Source organism: Haemaphysalis longicornis, unplaced genomic scaffold (genome assembly GCF_048455015.1).
Source record: "Haemaphysalis longicornis isolate Haplotype H1 unplaced genomic scaffold, Haemaphysalis longicornis Haplotype H1 scaffold_12, whole genome shotgun sequence".
Lineage (NCBI taxonomy): Eukaryota > Metazoa > Arthropoda > Arachnida > Ixodida > Ixodidae > Haemaphysalis > Haemaphysalis longicornis.
In genome coordinates this window covers 112,587,985-112,604,181 of record NW_027526225.1, presented here as the reverse complement: position 1 = coordinate 112,604,181, position 16,197 = coordinate 112,587,985, and the positions used below count along the sequence as shown (strand labels likewise).

The 16,197-nt window shown below is 47.3% G+C and overlaps 1 protein-coding gene across 1 annotated transcript; it reads right to left on the bottom strand.

Annotated features, from left to right (window-relative positions):
• Positions 1-1,356: 1,356 nt before the first annotated feature.
• On the bottom strand, positions 1,357-15,211 carry LOC144163286 (RING finger protein 11-like). Its single transcript, XM_077694192.1, has 4 exons — positions 14,562-15,211; positions 8,559-8,713; positions 5,034-5,269; positions 1,357-4,036 (listed from the first exon to the last, which is right to left on the bottom strand). The coding sequence occupies exons 1-3, from the start codon at positions 14,670-14,672 to the stop codon at positions 5,098-5,100; spliced, it is 438 nt and encodes a 145-aa protein (XP_077550318.1). The 5' UTR covers positions 14,673-15,211; the 3' UTR covers positions 1,357-4,036; positions 5,034-5,097.
• Positions 15,212-16,197: the final 986 nt, after the last annotated feature.

Below are 16,197 nucleotides of genomic sequence, written 5' to 3'. Positions count from 1 at the left end.
AGAGCCTTAAAAATCATCAACAGGATAACAGGTAGCGATCAATACACCGCGAAACTTAATCCTAGCCTTTAATTTATTTTGTCTCGTTTTCGCTCACAGCTGTAACTTCACCTACCAAAATCTTAATGCACAGATGCAGCCTGTGGGACCTCACAGCAGGGTTATACTGTATTGTTACAGGAATCTTTATACTGCATTGCACCCGTCCTGTACCTGGAGGGGCAATGTCCTAATGATGCAAGAGCCAACTTTTTTTTTTGAAGCAAGATTGAATTAAGAACTGGGACTTCTTTGCACCCAAGCCGGAACTTGTCAATGCGCACGCAGAGGGAGGTGGAGGCCATGCTGCCTTAAGTGAAATGAATCAGCTTTTTGGGGATCACAAACGAGCTTAGACACTCAAGTGATGCAAATACTGGAAAGGCAGACATTTCAGTACATCGTGATCAACTTGTGTACGATTTGCCTTCAAGCACAGGGGGACTTGACGTGGGTGATTATTTATCTCCATCACCAGCACATTTTTGTGCACATGCAGTAGTTGCTGCTTCGTCTGGTGTTTTTCAGTAGCCCCATCTTGCGTGCAAAGTGCGACACTTTGTGGAACCTAACACTTGTTCACCCAATTCAAAGACCAGGTGGCAAGGCGACATTGTTTTTTCTATTGTAAAATTATTTCCAGCACACACATGCCTCCATGAGGTTAAAAAAAAGAAAACAGTCACGCCACGCTTCGTGCCATATATTTTTGCCATGCTCCAACCTCATCATGCTCACTGCATTTTCATCACGCAATGCGGGCTTCTCAGAAAACTAGTGCTTTCTGCATCTCACAATACTGTCAACAGCCATTAGCACTTCTTTTAATTGGCATTTTTAAAAAAAGGCATTTTTATGTTTACAGATAAATACGCAGAGTAGAAGTCAGTGATTTTTGCTGGTTTTGTTCAACAAGAGTTGTTCTGATCGTTCAAATTCTATGTCTGTGACACTGTCACCTACTGCAATTTTCTTCCAATGAATGCTCCCCGAAGTAACAGCAAAATTTATAAAAGACCCCATAATCATTGTTCATATTACGATATACTGGTGGTATAGCAAAAAAGCTATACCACCAGCGCAATGTTTTTGAAATGCCCATTCAAACTACTATTACCAAAATTTACACACAGTACAACTATAAACAGACAACACATGATTGATACTTGCATGTATTTGGGCCAGGGTAAGCCATAATCATGGTTATAGACCACCATGTCTTCTTAAACAAAAAGGACTGAAGTGCGGCAGAAGCAAAAAACACAAAGAACATGCAAGCAAAATAGGACGCCTTAGTCAACGAACAGCAGGACAACATTTTGTCAAGCATATATTTATTATTTACACATCTGAGAGAGGAAATGAAGATCGCACCAAACGTTCCATCACTGCTAATGACTAGGCCAAGGTATTACTCTGCACAATGAAAGGCTCTCTGCTGTTTTGTCTAAGCTTAAAAAACTCAACGCTCTCCGTAAAGCTTACCAAAGCTTCCAGAGCTCAAACAAGGATTGTGCGTTCTAAAAAGTGGGCAATCTTCCCCACATACTAAACCGGCGCACAAGGAAACATTTTTGAAATCACGCTCACAGTCCCAAATGCTGCAGCTTTTTTGTTCAGCACGAAACCAACCACGGCAAAACACAGCTTCCAGACAACACAGATCGGCATACTCACTCCTACTCATCTGAGCTCAATACTCTCGAGCGCACATTCAAACTTGTCAGCATTCCGCATACTCATACGCAAGAATATTTATACTAATGAGTATGCGTCGATGACCATGTGTACGTACTCATATTCGTGAGCATGAACTCGCGCTCATTCAGTGCATACCAACAAGTACGAGTACTCGTGAGAACACACGCACAAGTTTGCACTCTCGAGTGATCCCTCACTCATGCAGCTGCTATCACCGGGCTCACATTTTTTGTCCTACCAGTTCCTACCGAACGCCCGTCTTTATCCTGGGCTGGTTATCAACCATCGCATGAGAGTTTGGGTACAAATGAATACGAGTGACTACGCCGACTGGTGCACGGAAATTTCTTTCGCGAAATGACAAACGCAAACAGCAGACTGGCTGGTGGGTGACAAAAAAAAAAGGGGGGGGGGGGGGGAGTGTATGAATTCAACAACAGTAAGTACAGATGTGACGTTCCGACACCACTACGTCCCGAGCTAAAAATAAAGTGTGCGTTTATTATATGAAAGGCGGTGCCCGCGTGCTTTGCGCAGTGATCGAACGAGGTTACATGACAGCCACGAATGTGGAGGAGGGGAGCGTTTTTCAGCCGGTACCAAACGCGTACAGCAGCGCTTCCTCACTTGCAATGCCTACAACAAAAAAACCTCGACAGCCGTAAAATGTACGGAGTAGCGCTAACACGAGACAGGTTTTTATAGATGTGCTAGCTGCCCGTCTCACTGCACCGGCTCCACGAGACAGTTCATTAAAATCAAGTCGCTGTGACCATACAACCCAGAAACTTTTGGGCCTATCGAAGCTGCTACAAGCGAGCCATTACTCCTGTTAAGCAGTAAACACTCCGCTTGTGGAAAGCAGTTTGTCTCTAGCACAGCTAGGAATCAGGCTCAAAAACGGAACCCAGCCATATCCCTGTGTTTCATTTCTATCTAGCCAGAAGCCTAATTTGAGGCATGAATTTGCCTGGTCGCAGATAAAGCCTACCTGCCTGCATCTATTGTAGCATTCACATCCTCATAACATTTAACTTTCACTGCGTCGCTAACCGGGGTTTGAGAACGCTGTGCGCGCTGCCGTGAGTACAATACCGCACCTGCTTTATGCAACAAGTTAAGCTTAGTGGTACTTGCACACTGACCTGATAAGACTCGGTCCGACAGGCCGTAAGACAGGTACCCCTAATCACCTCCTACACACTGAATCAAGCAAGCCAACTGCCCCCACAGGGGGTTGCTGGATGCACCTAAATCAATTTTGCCACATCCAAAAGAGTACCATAACGGTTACGTAATTATTTTCCTAACAGCTCAAAACTAGACCCAAATTTAGGCATAACATTCGAATGCATCACAGCCAGCATTACCCTCGCAACCCGCAAGAACAGTCAATACTACAGCTCCAGGCTCGATGCTATCATCGCCGCCACTTCGTTCACTTCACCTCCCACTCCCTCCCAGCTCCAACTTTACGGAACATTGTTCGTACCATTTGCTCTTTCTCGCAATGTTGATCAAGAGGCAGATGCGCATCAGGCACCGCACCGGCATTACTTCGTCTTGGAAAGCAGGGAAATCTTCACTTCTAGCATGAATGGTACCGATTCAATCAAGGACACGGCAAGGGCACAAAAACAACTCCCTGCCAGCAAACTTGGCAACACCTCAACACCTCCCACATCATAGCTTGCTATTCTCTACAGGGCAGAGAAAAGTGATGCAGTTAGCAAGGGTGCAGAAACAGCCAAACCGCTAAAAACTGCCCAATATACCAAAAAAAGGCTGAAATTTGCCGTTCCAATGCAAAGTCATACCAGTGCTAGACCCGCTACGGAAATGCCACGCCCCAACGGTACACAGAGGCACCAAGAGAATACGGAGAGCCTTTCATTATAATCAAGCGTCAGTGCTCTACGGCTAAAACACCCTCTATTTACATATCCACACAGGCTCAAGAAAGCCGAAGCCAGCGCCAGCAGTCCCCAAGCCAAAGCTTGTTTCGGCGCACGTCTTGGCCGGATACTGTTACAGACATCACACTCGACATGTCGTAGTATTGTGTGCGCTTACTCCTTACTTTCTTTTGTTCCGCTCGACGGCGAGTTACCACGGCCGGGGACTGGAAAATGTTGACGGCCCCGACGCGGGGAATTTCACTTTGGCCTCCGCCAGGCCAGGGACGACAAATTTTTCCTCTGTGCTGAAGCAGAAATTTGTTCCTTCACACACACACACGGGGACACAGTTTAGACGAGCTGGCCAACCGCCCGGTGTTTTCCACATCAACGCAGACCTGAGCAGGGAAGAAGAAAAAGGCAACACTCAGTCACTGTCCCTATTCGTCGGACATTGTCGATTGTTGGACTACCATGGTAACAAGTGCAATGAACAGATTGTAAATAGAGGGAAAGAAAGGCCTAAATGTTAAATGACTGGATTATCTATTGATAAATCATACACCCCTCTGTCTAACGACAACAATGGTTGAACGCGAAGCTTCCTCATGATGAATCCTTTGGTTGGCTAATACCACACTGCGAGTATATGCTACTCTGGAGGTACGCCCCACTTTTCTGGAATACCCACAGCAACTCCCAGGTGTGCACTCCGTAGGCCTACCGTTTCGGTTTAGGGTTTATGGCGTGAACAGGTACCCGTGTCTGAGTGGGTGCCAGATTGAGGTGTTAAGCAACAAGACGTGACGTTAGGCCTAATGTTCTATACCTCAATATGGGAAGTTAGGCCTGACGTCTTGTGGATAACAGACAGGCAGAGCAACGCCATCCTCATCTTACGTCAATCTGTGGGTAATGGCTGTCGATGTTCACCTCACACAACAATAGGCCTATGCATTTCGCGCTGTCGTACACCTACCTCACCTCCTCCCTCTGCTGCCCATCAAGGTTTAGCGGAGGGGGCATAACGGAGCTGTCACCAAGCTTCGGAGGGAAGCGTTTTTAATTTTGCTACACTTCACCCACAATCATAATCATCGCCAGAGAAAGTTGGCTTTCCTGCAGGGCGTATTCGCGTTATGCACCCTGTCAGTGAGAACACTGAAGCTTTGCTTTAAAACCAATCCGCACACATTCCAAAATTAGCCACACACAGGAAACTGGCACGAAAAGCTGTCCTCCTCCTACGAACAACATAATCCAAGATGGGACAGGAGCCCGCATTCGTGTTGCCTCACTTGCACTAAGTCTGTGAAAACTTGGGTGCACCCACGCAAACACAGCTCTCCCCAACCTCCTATGACTAAACCGGCATGTTTGTGAACGCATGCTCACCAGGGAGAAGGGGAGGCGTCCGCAAAGGAGGGGCCGTGCCGTGGCCCCCGCGGTGAGCCGCCCCTCAGTTGGTCTGGTAGGTGGTCAACAGGGCGGCGTCCACGGGCTCCATGCACGAGGGGCAGGTGAAGGAGCGCATGAGCCAGTCGTCGATGCAGTCCGTGTGGTAGATGTGCATGCAGGGCAGGAACCGCACCGCGTCGCCCATCGCAAACTCCCCCATGCAGATCACGCACCTGCAATCAACGGGAGAGGGCGATTCCGCACCTTCTTACTGATCCTCGCAAAGTGAGAATTATATTCACCAAACCATGCTGGTGGATGGAGGCTGAAGTGCACCCAGAGCATGGTGGAGCTCCAGGGATGCAGAGCTCCCTTAACTTTCTTTCCAGCAGCTGCTTTTACACCGTTGAGGTGTCTATGTTTTGCAAATAGTACTGCCTGGCATGTGGGATGGAGTGGAAGTCCACCAGCGTATGCTTTTAGGCTCGAGTTTGAAGCTTAAATACCGTATTGGCTCGGTTTAAGCACCCCCTTTTTGTCGTGATCACAATGCCCAAAGTGCAGGGGAGTGCTTAGATTTGAAACATCTGAAATGACCTCCCACCACACAAGCACACACGTTTTCCAGCAGTAGCAAGATAAAAGGAATATTGTTTTATACGGCAAATATTTAAAAAAAGTAGACACAGACAGCGAACTCACTACTTAGGTCTGATACTCACTCACTCTCACTACTACTCGAGTGTGTAGCACCGCTTGAGCCGCTGCTCTGAGTATCTCGCAACAGGTTCTCTTTTGTTTCATCAAACATTTCTTTGAAATGGCTCAAGTGCAGTGAAAGGCTCAAGAACAGAGCAAGAAAGCACGGTTGGTGGCCTGGGCCGTAGAAACTCTATAGCCTGGGCAAGGCACGCTATTTTGCAGAAAAGGGGGTGCTAGGTTCGCATGCAAACTTTTTTCCGATTTTTTTTTCCCTGAAAGTAGGGGGGGGGGGGGGTGTGCTTATAATTGCGAAAATACGGTATGTGGCTTGAACTTCCTGGAAAAGCTAAAAGGCACAAAATAGCTGCGCCGTAAGCAGTGCTTCTTGAGCCTATTGTGGCGGTGTTTCCACGTGCTCCACTTGATATTTTCATTCCTTTTTTGCCTCTTGGGCAAGGTGTTAGCTTTCTAGAGTTCTTGAGGGGTATCAGCTAAATGGGGATGATAAGGACAATTTCAATTACTCAGACAGAGGCAATAAAATGGATACGTCTGACTGTAGTTGTACACAAAAATTTCGCCCACTAATAACCTTACAAACTTGTTGATTACAAAGTGTGTCCATGGCAAGGACACACTCTGTGTAAACATGGCATTGTTTGTGCCGCTGCTTTCGATGATGAAGTCCTCGCTAAAAAACCTCGTCCCAGGACTTCACAACCTCTGCCACGTGGAGCGTAAAATTCCCGCCAGATAAAACACAGCTGGAGCTGTCGCGTATGAGTGCCTTTCTGTATGGCGACGAGATGGCTGCACATGAAGCTAGCAAGGCCTTCACCGGGCCGCTACGCAACAGTGGTGCTGTCGCCTGAGTCAAGCTCTGGCTGTAAACAGGGACCTCAGGATAGTGCACAAAGCCAGGCTTTCAGTGAAAAAATAAATAAATAAATAAAACAGCTCAGCGACATGCGTTATTGGCTTTTTCCTTAGCACATCACCGCAACAAGGTGCATTTGCACAGTACAAATAACAAATCCGCATGCTTCATTTTGTGAGGGCTCTTTTCATAGCCCAAACTTGGAAATGAATATTTTAGAGCGACCCAAAGCAGTAGCCGGCGAGTCCACACAAAACGATAAACTCAAGCCCACACTCAAGCTTCTTACCGTAAACATTAGGTCTGAAGTCATATATGTTTCTTTTGTGTGCTATCATTTTGCTGCGACAGGTCGGTAAAACAAAACACAATAGAGGGGAAAAAATGGCGTTTAACACTACAAAACCTACTTATCGCAAGCAAAATCAAAGTCGATGCACACAGCGTTTCGTGAAAGTTTGCCTTCGTTTGAGATTTCGTAACCTGCTGTCTAGCCAAACCTACTGGATGATTGGATTTGGTCTTTCCTTTGCACTGAACGGTGCACACAGACAGCCCAGCCGGAGCACCACTGATGGTGAGATTGAGGAACTAGGCACCAGAAAAAAGCCCTTTCGTGTGTGTGCATCACGTGTTTCTCTAGTCAACTCCGTCAGCGCAGAGTTTTCATTTTTCTGTTGTTAAAGGGACCCTGCAACTCTTTGAGCAGTGCAAGTAAGCCTATGCGACATTTAGATTACACTGCCAGGAATACCTGAGCCAAATATTACACGTGCACGTAAAGCAGTGAGTGCGCAAACCGCTGTGAAAGATGCGGTAAAACCAACCGCGCTCTCTTCAATTTTCTGCATTATGCACCCCCTGGCATGGCCTAAACAATGTTCGTAGCATTTCGGCTGGCGTACCCACAAATTTTCACGCCATTTTTTCGCGTGCCTACCATGGTTGCCAGACCAGGAAAGCCCTCCCCGCTAAAAGCGGGGAGGGCTTAGTGAATGGCGTGCTCAGGCAGGCTTCAAACGCCCGTGTATTCCGCGCGGCGAGTCGGGCGGAGAGGAATCAGCAGCGACGGGACGACAGAAAGAAATGGAGAGGGAGGGACGGCGGGGGGGACGAGAAAGCGAACGAAGAGGAGAAAAAAAGAAAAAAAAAAAGCTGGTGTACATTAGGCAAAGGTGTCACATAAACTGGCGCCCACCTGCCGCCGCTTTTAGCGGGGAGGCATTCCTGGTCTGACAACCATGGTAGCCCCGCAATAAAATGGCGGGAAAATTTGCGGGTTTGCCAGCCGAAATGCTACCACGATGTCATTGCAGCCATGGCTGTCTTATTGGCTGTTGCTGGTCAACTTCGCGGCTTATTTCTCGCATTTCCTGTGACGATCCACTGTCATCACCACAGTGTACCAACCCCTTCGATGCCTGAACCTGTACGCACCGTTTTGGCGTTTCTTTTGTGTTTTGAGTGCGCGCAGAGTTTGAGCGATGAGCTCAATACTCCCCTTTTAACAAGACCACTCGACAACAAACGTTTACTGCTTCAAAAATGCCCTACCAGCCCGCGCGTGTGCTTGCGAGCAAGCAGCCATGCCTGCATTTTTGTGGGGAGAGCGCGCGCAGCTTTCATTGCGTTGTCCGCGGTCAAGTTGAGAGGAAACAATTATGTGCTATTTCTCATCGCGCTTGCGGGAGAAGATTGCTGGGACAATAGACTTTAACCCAAAATGCATTCCAAGTAATCGATGGTAAGTGCTGCAGGGCCCCTTTAAACGCTTCCCTCATCACGTGGTTCTCTTGCGCTGCTGCTTGGGGATAAGGCACGGGCAAAGCAGCCGTTTCACCCTCGTCTAGTTGCGTGGTACTGCAGCGGCAAAGATCTAAGCAGGAAAACCGACAAGATGAATGACCTTGAGAGATACAGCGCAGCAGGGCTTTCACACTCACTCTCGGTTCTTCTTGCTGCCATCGTAGAGGCCCGTGGGCAGGTGCTGGATGAGCCCCATCCGCTGCGCAATCACCACCTGCTCTTCCTCGGTCAGCTGGCATGCTGGACGGCTCACGTTCGGCGACGGGTAGTACACCGGCATGGACACCGTCTCCTGGGGTTGGGGGTTGGAGAGGAGGCCATCAATGAATGACCTGCTCGGCTCATCTTAAAGCGACCATGAACACAAAGCTGTTTTGCTTAGAAAAGCTGCCCTTCAATAACTCGCTCCACTCCGTCCCATCCTCTGAAGGACATGGTTTTCGCCAGAAAAAGATCTACAATACCGGAAAACTTTCATATTTCCCCACTGTGAAGTTCCAGTAGTGACAAAAAAAAAAAAAAAAAAAAAACCCACCCAGTAGTGAGAGCATTAACTGCATGCCAGAATTTAGGTGGTGCTACCAAACAGAACCAGTCGTACCTCTACAATACACAATTTGCAGAAGATGCTAACAGCAGCATCCGTGTTGACATTACAAGGGCAGCGTGAGAACGTGGTTGACTAGGCAATCTCCGCTCATTCATGTAATTTCTTTGCCTAGCTTAGCCTCTTGAAGTTTGGGTAAAATTGGCACAACTGTTATTTTGACGTGGCGACCTTTCAGATGAACTAAACTCGCATTTCATCTCCGTGGTCCTTCAACCTTCATCTCGATAAGTGTGGCATGCTAGGCCAGTCTGAGTTTAGCAACAGCAATACAGCCATCAAGAAATACAGTTGAAAACACCTACTCTGGTTGTCAAGGGAACAATATTTCGAAGCGTTACAGCTACGGCAACCTCGACCAACCTCAACTACCAAACCTTTCAGCCGCCGAGAGGAATCCACAATTTTACCCGCAGCAAATTGGTCTGGCTACTGTCCCCTCATGTGTTGGTACATCTCTACTCCAGAGCCCTTTTATTATGTGGTACAGCTTTACAGAAATGCACAAAAATATACATACAAATAAAATTAAATAAAAAGCCTTGCCAAGTGGCTCATGATAATAACTTTATTTTATCCCAGGTCGCACCTTCCCTGAATTCTGTGAAACAAGAGCCAAGCATTGAGCATCGCAATACCCCCAAAAATGTCGCAACCAAGGGAGGAAAAACAGCAGACGCCACATGTTATTTTCGCAACCTGCACATTTTTTCATTGATAGCGATTGATTGATGTTTATTGTGCCGACACTTCACAGGCGATGAGGAGCACCGTAGTGGAGGGCTTCAGATTAATTTCGACCACCTGGGGATCTTTAACATGCGCCGAAATCTCGAACACATGGGCGTTTTCGTTTCTCACCTCCATCAGAGAAGTGGCCGTTGCGGCCAGGAATCTAACCCGCGTCCTTGGGATCAGCAGCACAACGTCACAGCCACTAAGCCATCATGGCGGGTGCACGTTTACTTCGTTTAATTGGGTGGTAAAGACCAATTTGCAATATTCAAGTGTAGTGATTAAGCATAAATTCAGCTTTCCATGAGTTCTCGGTTATTCTGTAAGTACACAGTTAAGTAGAAATTAACTATTAGACACACGACGCATTGTAGTAAGTAGTAATTTACTATTAGATACACGACACATTGTAGTAGTATCTGTTTGTTTTATGGTGCAAGGGCAACGATGGCCAAAGAGCGCCAATACAATGGTTGATAATTTTGAATGATGTTTTCGTAAAATGGTGCTGTAAATGTGACGAGATTAAAAGTGGTTAGTAGCCCCTCATTTAAAACAACATTAAAATTGGGGAAATGGGGATGGCAGGGCAAGAATGCAAAGAATGAATGGACACTCATAGCTTCCCCACACACTGAGGGGTCCTGAGGTTACACGTGGTACGATATGCGGTTTAAAAAGCAAATGTCTCCCTCGTAAGCGAAAAGGCGTTTACTTAGAATTAAATGTTGATCAGCTAAAAACATCGAGGGATGAAGTGGAATCATGTGGGTGTAGAGTTCCCGAAAGTGCCTTTTCCTTGCTTTGTGCAAGTACCCACACTCAACGACACACAACGCATTGTATACACAACACAAAAGTGTAGGCTTCCTTTGCATTCTTTTTTTTTTTTTCAGACGCCTTAGAAAACTGCCACGATTCTCCTTGAAAGCGCGAACTTACGCTGCAGACAACAGCAAGACGACGACGACACAGAGCCCTTTGTGTCATTGCCCTTTTGCCCTTCTCCATTTAAGTTTGCACTTTCCAAGTAGGATCACGTCATACCAATTCACTCAAGCAACTATCCTTACAATTGCCACCTATCCCAAACTTCCAGTGTCAAGGAGCACAGTCAAACGCCATCGCAGTCAACTGACCTAGCTGATAAAAAGCAACACGCATAATGACCGGCTTGTAAGAGTTGAGGTCCCAAAGCCATTCTAGGACAGCTGGCGTAGAAATGTCTCGGTTAAAGTGTACCAGCATTCAGACCTCAAAGGAAGTTCATCTGACTGAAATGATATTTACAGTTGTCATTTGTCTTGCCTGGATTAAAAGACTCCCTGCTGTAACCCCACTGTGCATACAAAATTTTTGTGAACTGTATGTCAATGCAAAATTATTTCCCTTTGTAAAGCCCTTTCTTGAAGACGAAACTTTTCCTTAAGATAGTTTTACAAGGCACACAGTGCGTAGCTTGTACTGATATACATCCCTTCACTCGTGCTTCCACCTTTTTTTTATTTCCGCTTGTTCCCAAGGTGAAAATGGTGCACACACACAATTGTGCTTATGAATGACTGGTGCAGCTTTATTATAATGGGCAATAAATATGGTTGCTAGAGGGTGCTCACATGTGCCTGTTCCTTCCTTTGTTTTCAAAATTAAGATTTTTTTGGTGCCAAAACAATGCCCCTCCCCCGCTCCAAGTTTTTCTGACCCCTCCTCATTTCTTTTGTCATGCGGTTAATGCTTTCATGCCCAGTGGTGCTCAGGAGCAACAACTCAAGCAATGTATTTTTCTCTCGCACTTGGCGTTTTTTTTTTTTTTTTACATTTAACACCACCTATCGACAGACAAAGGATCCCGGACCTTCAAAAGTTTAAAGAAAGGGTAACAAGTACTTCCGTGTGCAGAAAAAAAAAAAAATACTGTTTACGCGTGTCAACTCGCATCGAGCCCGGGTGCCTCAAAGGGAGTGACAGGTAGCCGAAACTGTGCAATTCCCTTATTATTACAAATGATAGCAATAAAAACTTCACGTTATCGTCTTCACTTGAACCATAAATCATGTTTATCAAGGTAGCTCTCTTGTTCAAGCGATATATGTTCAGCCAGTGCCCATGTTAATGAACCAAATTTTTTTTCTCACTTCATATTTATGATGTCAGAAGTTCTTTTAGATCACAAAAAACTTCTCGCATGCTTAAGCATAATAATAAAGATTTAAAAATTAGATTTAAAAAATGGGAATAAAATGATGTTTCGGCTTTTCTCGCTGGCAGCGTATACAGGCTATCTTTCCTTCTAGGCTTTTCTTGCCGGCAGCGTATACTATGTCCCAAAAAAATATTTCTGGCTACACCACTGATAGCCAACGTCAGTGAACATGAGTGTTTATGCCCACACATAAACTTGGCAAAGCCTTCCTCAGCCCTTTTTTTTTTGTATTTGTCAATACCTTTAGGGGTAGTAGACAATAAAAAAGAAAAATAAGAAAAATGGCAGCAATTACCATTACAAAAAAAGGAGAATCCAAGCTAGCTGAAGCACAGTAAAAAAAAAAAAAAAAAGTAACACAGTTGTAAATAGTTCTAGAGGCGCGGCCATGTAATCTATATTAAATCAATTCGGTGCCCACAAATGACATTCTCAGAGCAATGAGCTACATTGCCCATGCAGATAACGCCTGATGGTGATCGGTTGGGTTTGCTGGTGCAAGACCAACTGTAGCCTATGTCGGGTAAGCACGGCTAACAGATGCTAGCGGCAAAGGTCGAGAGGGAGGAAGACATCTTTAGTTGCAATGAAATGACCTGTTTCTCGCACGTTTATATTCTTGTTTTTACTGCTCAAAGTACGGGCAAATTTCGTGGGTTTTCAAATTTCAGCACGGTCTGAAATTACTGCATACGACGCAACGTCGATGTTGCAAAACCCAACTCACTGGGCAGTTAAACAGAGGATAAAAAAAAAGGAAGTGGATATATAGCCGGAAGCAGGCACTTTATCCGGTAGGGATATTTTGCCCGCACTGTCTTCTGATTGGCTGTTTCAGGCTTACTTCATTGTGACTGGTATGTCTGCGTCTGCTAGGCTACCGTAGAGGCGCCACTGGTTGGCTTAGTGCAGTGGTCGCACCTTAGGTTTCTGATTGCGGAGTTGCACGTTCGAACCCGCATTCTTCCATATTGTTTTTTTGTTCCTTTAGATTTTTTCGCATTAATCACTGTTCAAAAACTCGTTTTTTTTCTTGCGGAATTATGTTTTTATTATGTGTTGGGTTGGGCTATAGGTTAGGTTGGGGTAGGACCTGCCTTTACAGGTTTGGTAAGGTAAGATTGGTTGAATTAGATATTACTTAAAATACATACATCAATAAACGCGCATAAGAGCAAATGCATCTGCGGGGGAGACAGTAAAATGCCGACATTTTAACATAAACTCATGACCAGCCAATGACGGCGTAAAATGTTGTGTCCGTTGTTTTTTGAGCACATTAATCACTAAATGCAATACAGCCAGCACAATACCTGGGACAGATAAATTGCCAGCTGCGGGCACAATATCAGGGAAAGGTAAAATGTCGTCCGCCGGCACAATATCCACAGCCTAAAAAAAATGAACAAATACACAATGATTCTTCTTGCGCGGGCGAGAATTCTCTATACTAAGCTCCTGTACGTCCCGCTGCTGGCTTTGCGTTCTCTTTAAGCTTCAGGAAATCGTCTGTCCTTGGCATTTCTTTTTAAAGCCAGTACGTTGACGTCGGTAGGCAGTTGCATGGGGTCTGGCGTCATTCACTTTTTCCGCGTCGTTTCCGGGTTCCTTTCCGGTGCCCCCTACATGAACGACGCAGCAAAGGCGGGGGGGGGGGGGGGGCAAGCAGCCGTCGGCTCTGGTGTATTTCACCTTCAACAGCTGCACGCAAGTTTATGACTCACCGCTTATTTGTGTACGGCTGTACAACGTGCATCGGCTGTACAACGTGCATCGGCTACACGCTCGCTTTTCTCGGACAACGACGCACACAAGCGATACAAACCAGCGATCGCGGCAATCCAAAAGGCAGCAATGAACCACTCACTTCACCTCAAGCTAAACTAACTCGCTTCTGGCGAAAGAAAAGAGGAAAAAAACGCGCAAGGAAACACTAGAATCCGTGCTGCGCGGAAGCGAAACCGCATGGCAACACGGTTGCGTAAAAATCCGCGTCTCATATCAAACGGCGTAGCGTGACGTCAAACGCTCGAGACAAAGCCCCCTGGGGCAGGCAACCAGCCGAAACAAGAAAGCGCTCGGCGATAAAGACGCGAGCCTTTATCCACCCGACTTTAGGATTGCACTTGGACCTCCGGCCGCTTTTGGTGGTGTTTCTACGATTCTGGGTCAACCACAAATAGCGCTTGCTTTGCGATTCAAACGGTCGCGTTTATCCTTCTGCGTATCAGCAGACGCGACTCGGCAAAAATCACGAGATAACGCCGTGTACTCGGCCTCGGCGCAAATTCACTATGCGAGGTCCGTGGTGGGACTGTGACCTGCAAAATATATCAGGGCACCAAGCAGCTGTCGCAGCGACAAAAAGCGCCCGACGAACAAAGCAATCAGGCGCCCGTGACGGCGGATGACTCGACAACCAGTTTCAACCGAGACGGGGCCCGTCCGGGCACTGGACACGTTACCCGTAGGGTCAAATTAAATTAGACAGAGGCAGCGAAAAAAGTGCTGCCAAAAACGAGGAGTACGCTCAACGCGGTTGCTGAGAGCAACTAATACAAAGAGAAAAAATGCGGGCGGCGAGAGAGCGCCCACCTGGTACGGCGGCGGGGGTCCAAGCTGATCAGCTGATGAGTCTCTTGTGCCTTGATTATCCCTCAGGAGGGAGATGTCATCGGACGACATCGACTTGAGACAATTTCCCATGGCGGATTGGCGTTCGGGGCACGGCGCCTCAGAAGATCACAAGTCGGCGACGAGCGACGGCTCTCGGAAAAACCATGATAATCCGGGAATAAACGCACCGCGGCCGCCGAAGTCGTCAGCACGTCTGGTGGCAGTAGGCTTAACGTCGAGACGTGACATGCCCGAGGTACTGTTCGTCGGAGTGGCAGGAAACGGGCACTTTTGGCTAATTTGGCACTCCCTTCTGCTTGGAAACGATCCGCAGATGCATCGCAAGATGCGGGAGACGAATTTTGACGGCGTTTGCCTCGCTAGTAGCTTCGCGCTGCCAGGGCGCTGATTTTGTTTCGACGCTCACACTCTTGCTCCTCCGAAGCCCTTGGGTCGCCTTTGTTTGTCACTCATAGAATAGCCCAGACCGCGTGACGCCTTTTGTGTCGGTTCGCCGGGGCTGGTGTCGGCGGAACCGTGGACCACATCGCTCTGCGTTGTCGATCACTGTTTGAACCACAGCAAACGTATTGCCTGGCGCATATTCTGGCAGCGGAAAATAACAGTAAACAGACGACCGACTGCGCTCAACGAGCGACCACTGCGCCTCCTCGCGGCACCACACTCTTTTGTGCGAAAGTAAGTTTTTGTTATTTATGTTTTTAAATTCAATATTATGTATTCGTGTAAAAAATAAACAACTCAGTATAAAAAAACTTAATTTATGCTATTTTTTGTTTAAAATGACAGATTATGAAGCCTGGAACTGCCAGAACTGCGCACTTGGCTGGAGCAGACGACAGGTTTTGCAGCAAGCAGTTCCCAACAGCTCGTAAGCGCGGCAAGTGTTACTCAGCTGCTCCATTTTCGTTTATATTTCGCAACTGAACGTTGAGAAACGATGCAGAGGGCAAATGGAAAAGACGTCCGGTGGAGACACCCTTCTATGCGACAAACAACGCTGCCGTACGGAGGAAGACCGGCGCCTACCCCTCGGGCGCAGGGACAGCCGCCGTACCAGCCGTACCGTGTCCCTCAAGGACCAACTCGCGCGCAGAGTCAGCAGCCTCCGTACCAACCATATCGCAACCCTCAAGGACCACGTCAGGCAGCTCCGGCAGCTATGGGCCAAGGGCCAGCTGCGAGAGGACCGAGACCCGGTATCCTAAAGAAGCCGGCGCCCAAGTTACAGCAACAGCCCATCCGTTACCCTGGCCCATCGCTTCCGTCATGGCGATACACTGCACCTAGGACTCAGGTCACCTTCACCTTACCGCCGACTCAGCAGCAGCCTATGCTCGAAAACAGCGGTGGTAGGCGCCAACCCCCTGCACGGCAGAAGACATGTACCGCCCCTGTTTACGCAAACCCTCCGCCCGTTCCTGCCGTAGCAGGGTCCATCGACGCGAACGCGTCACAGAGCGAAAGCAGCAACTTCCGCATTCTTAGCGTTGGAGCTGCCGCCGTGAAAGGCACTCATGGAATACATGAAGTCTTCGGAGTCCTGGACTGTGCCCCTACTGCAAACCGCCAAGGACTGATGAAGCATTTCACA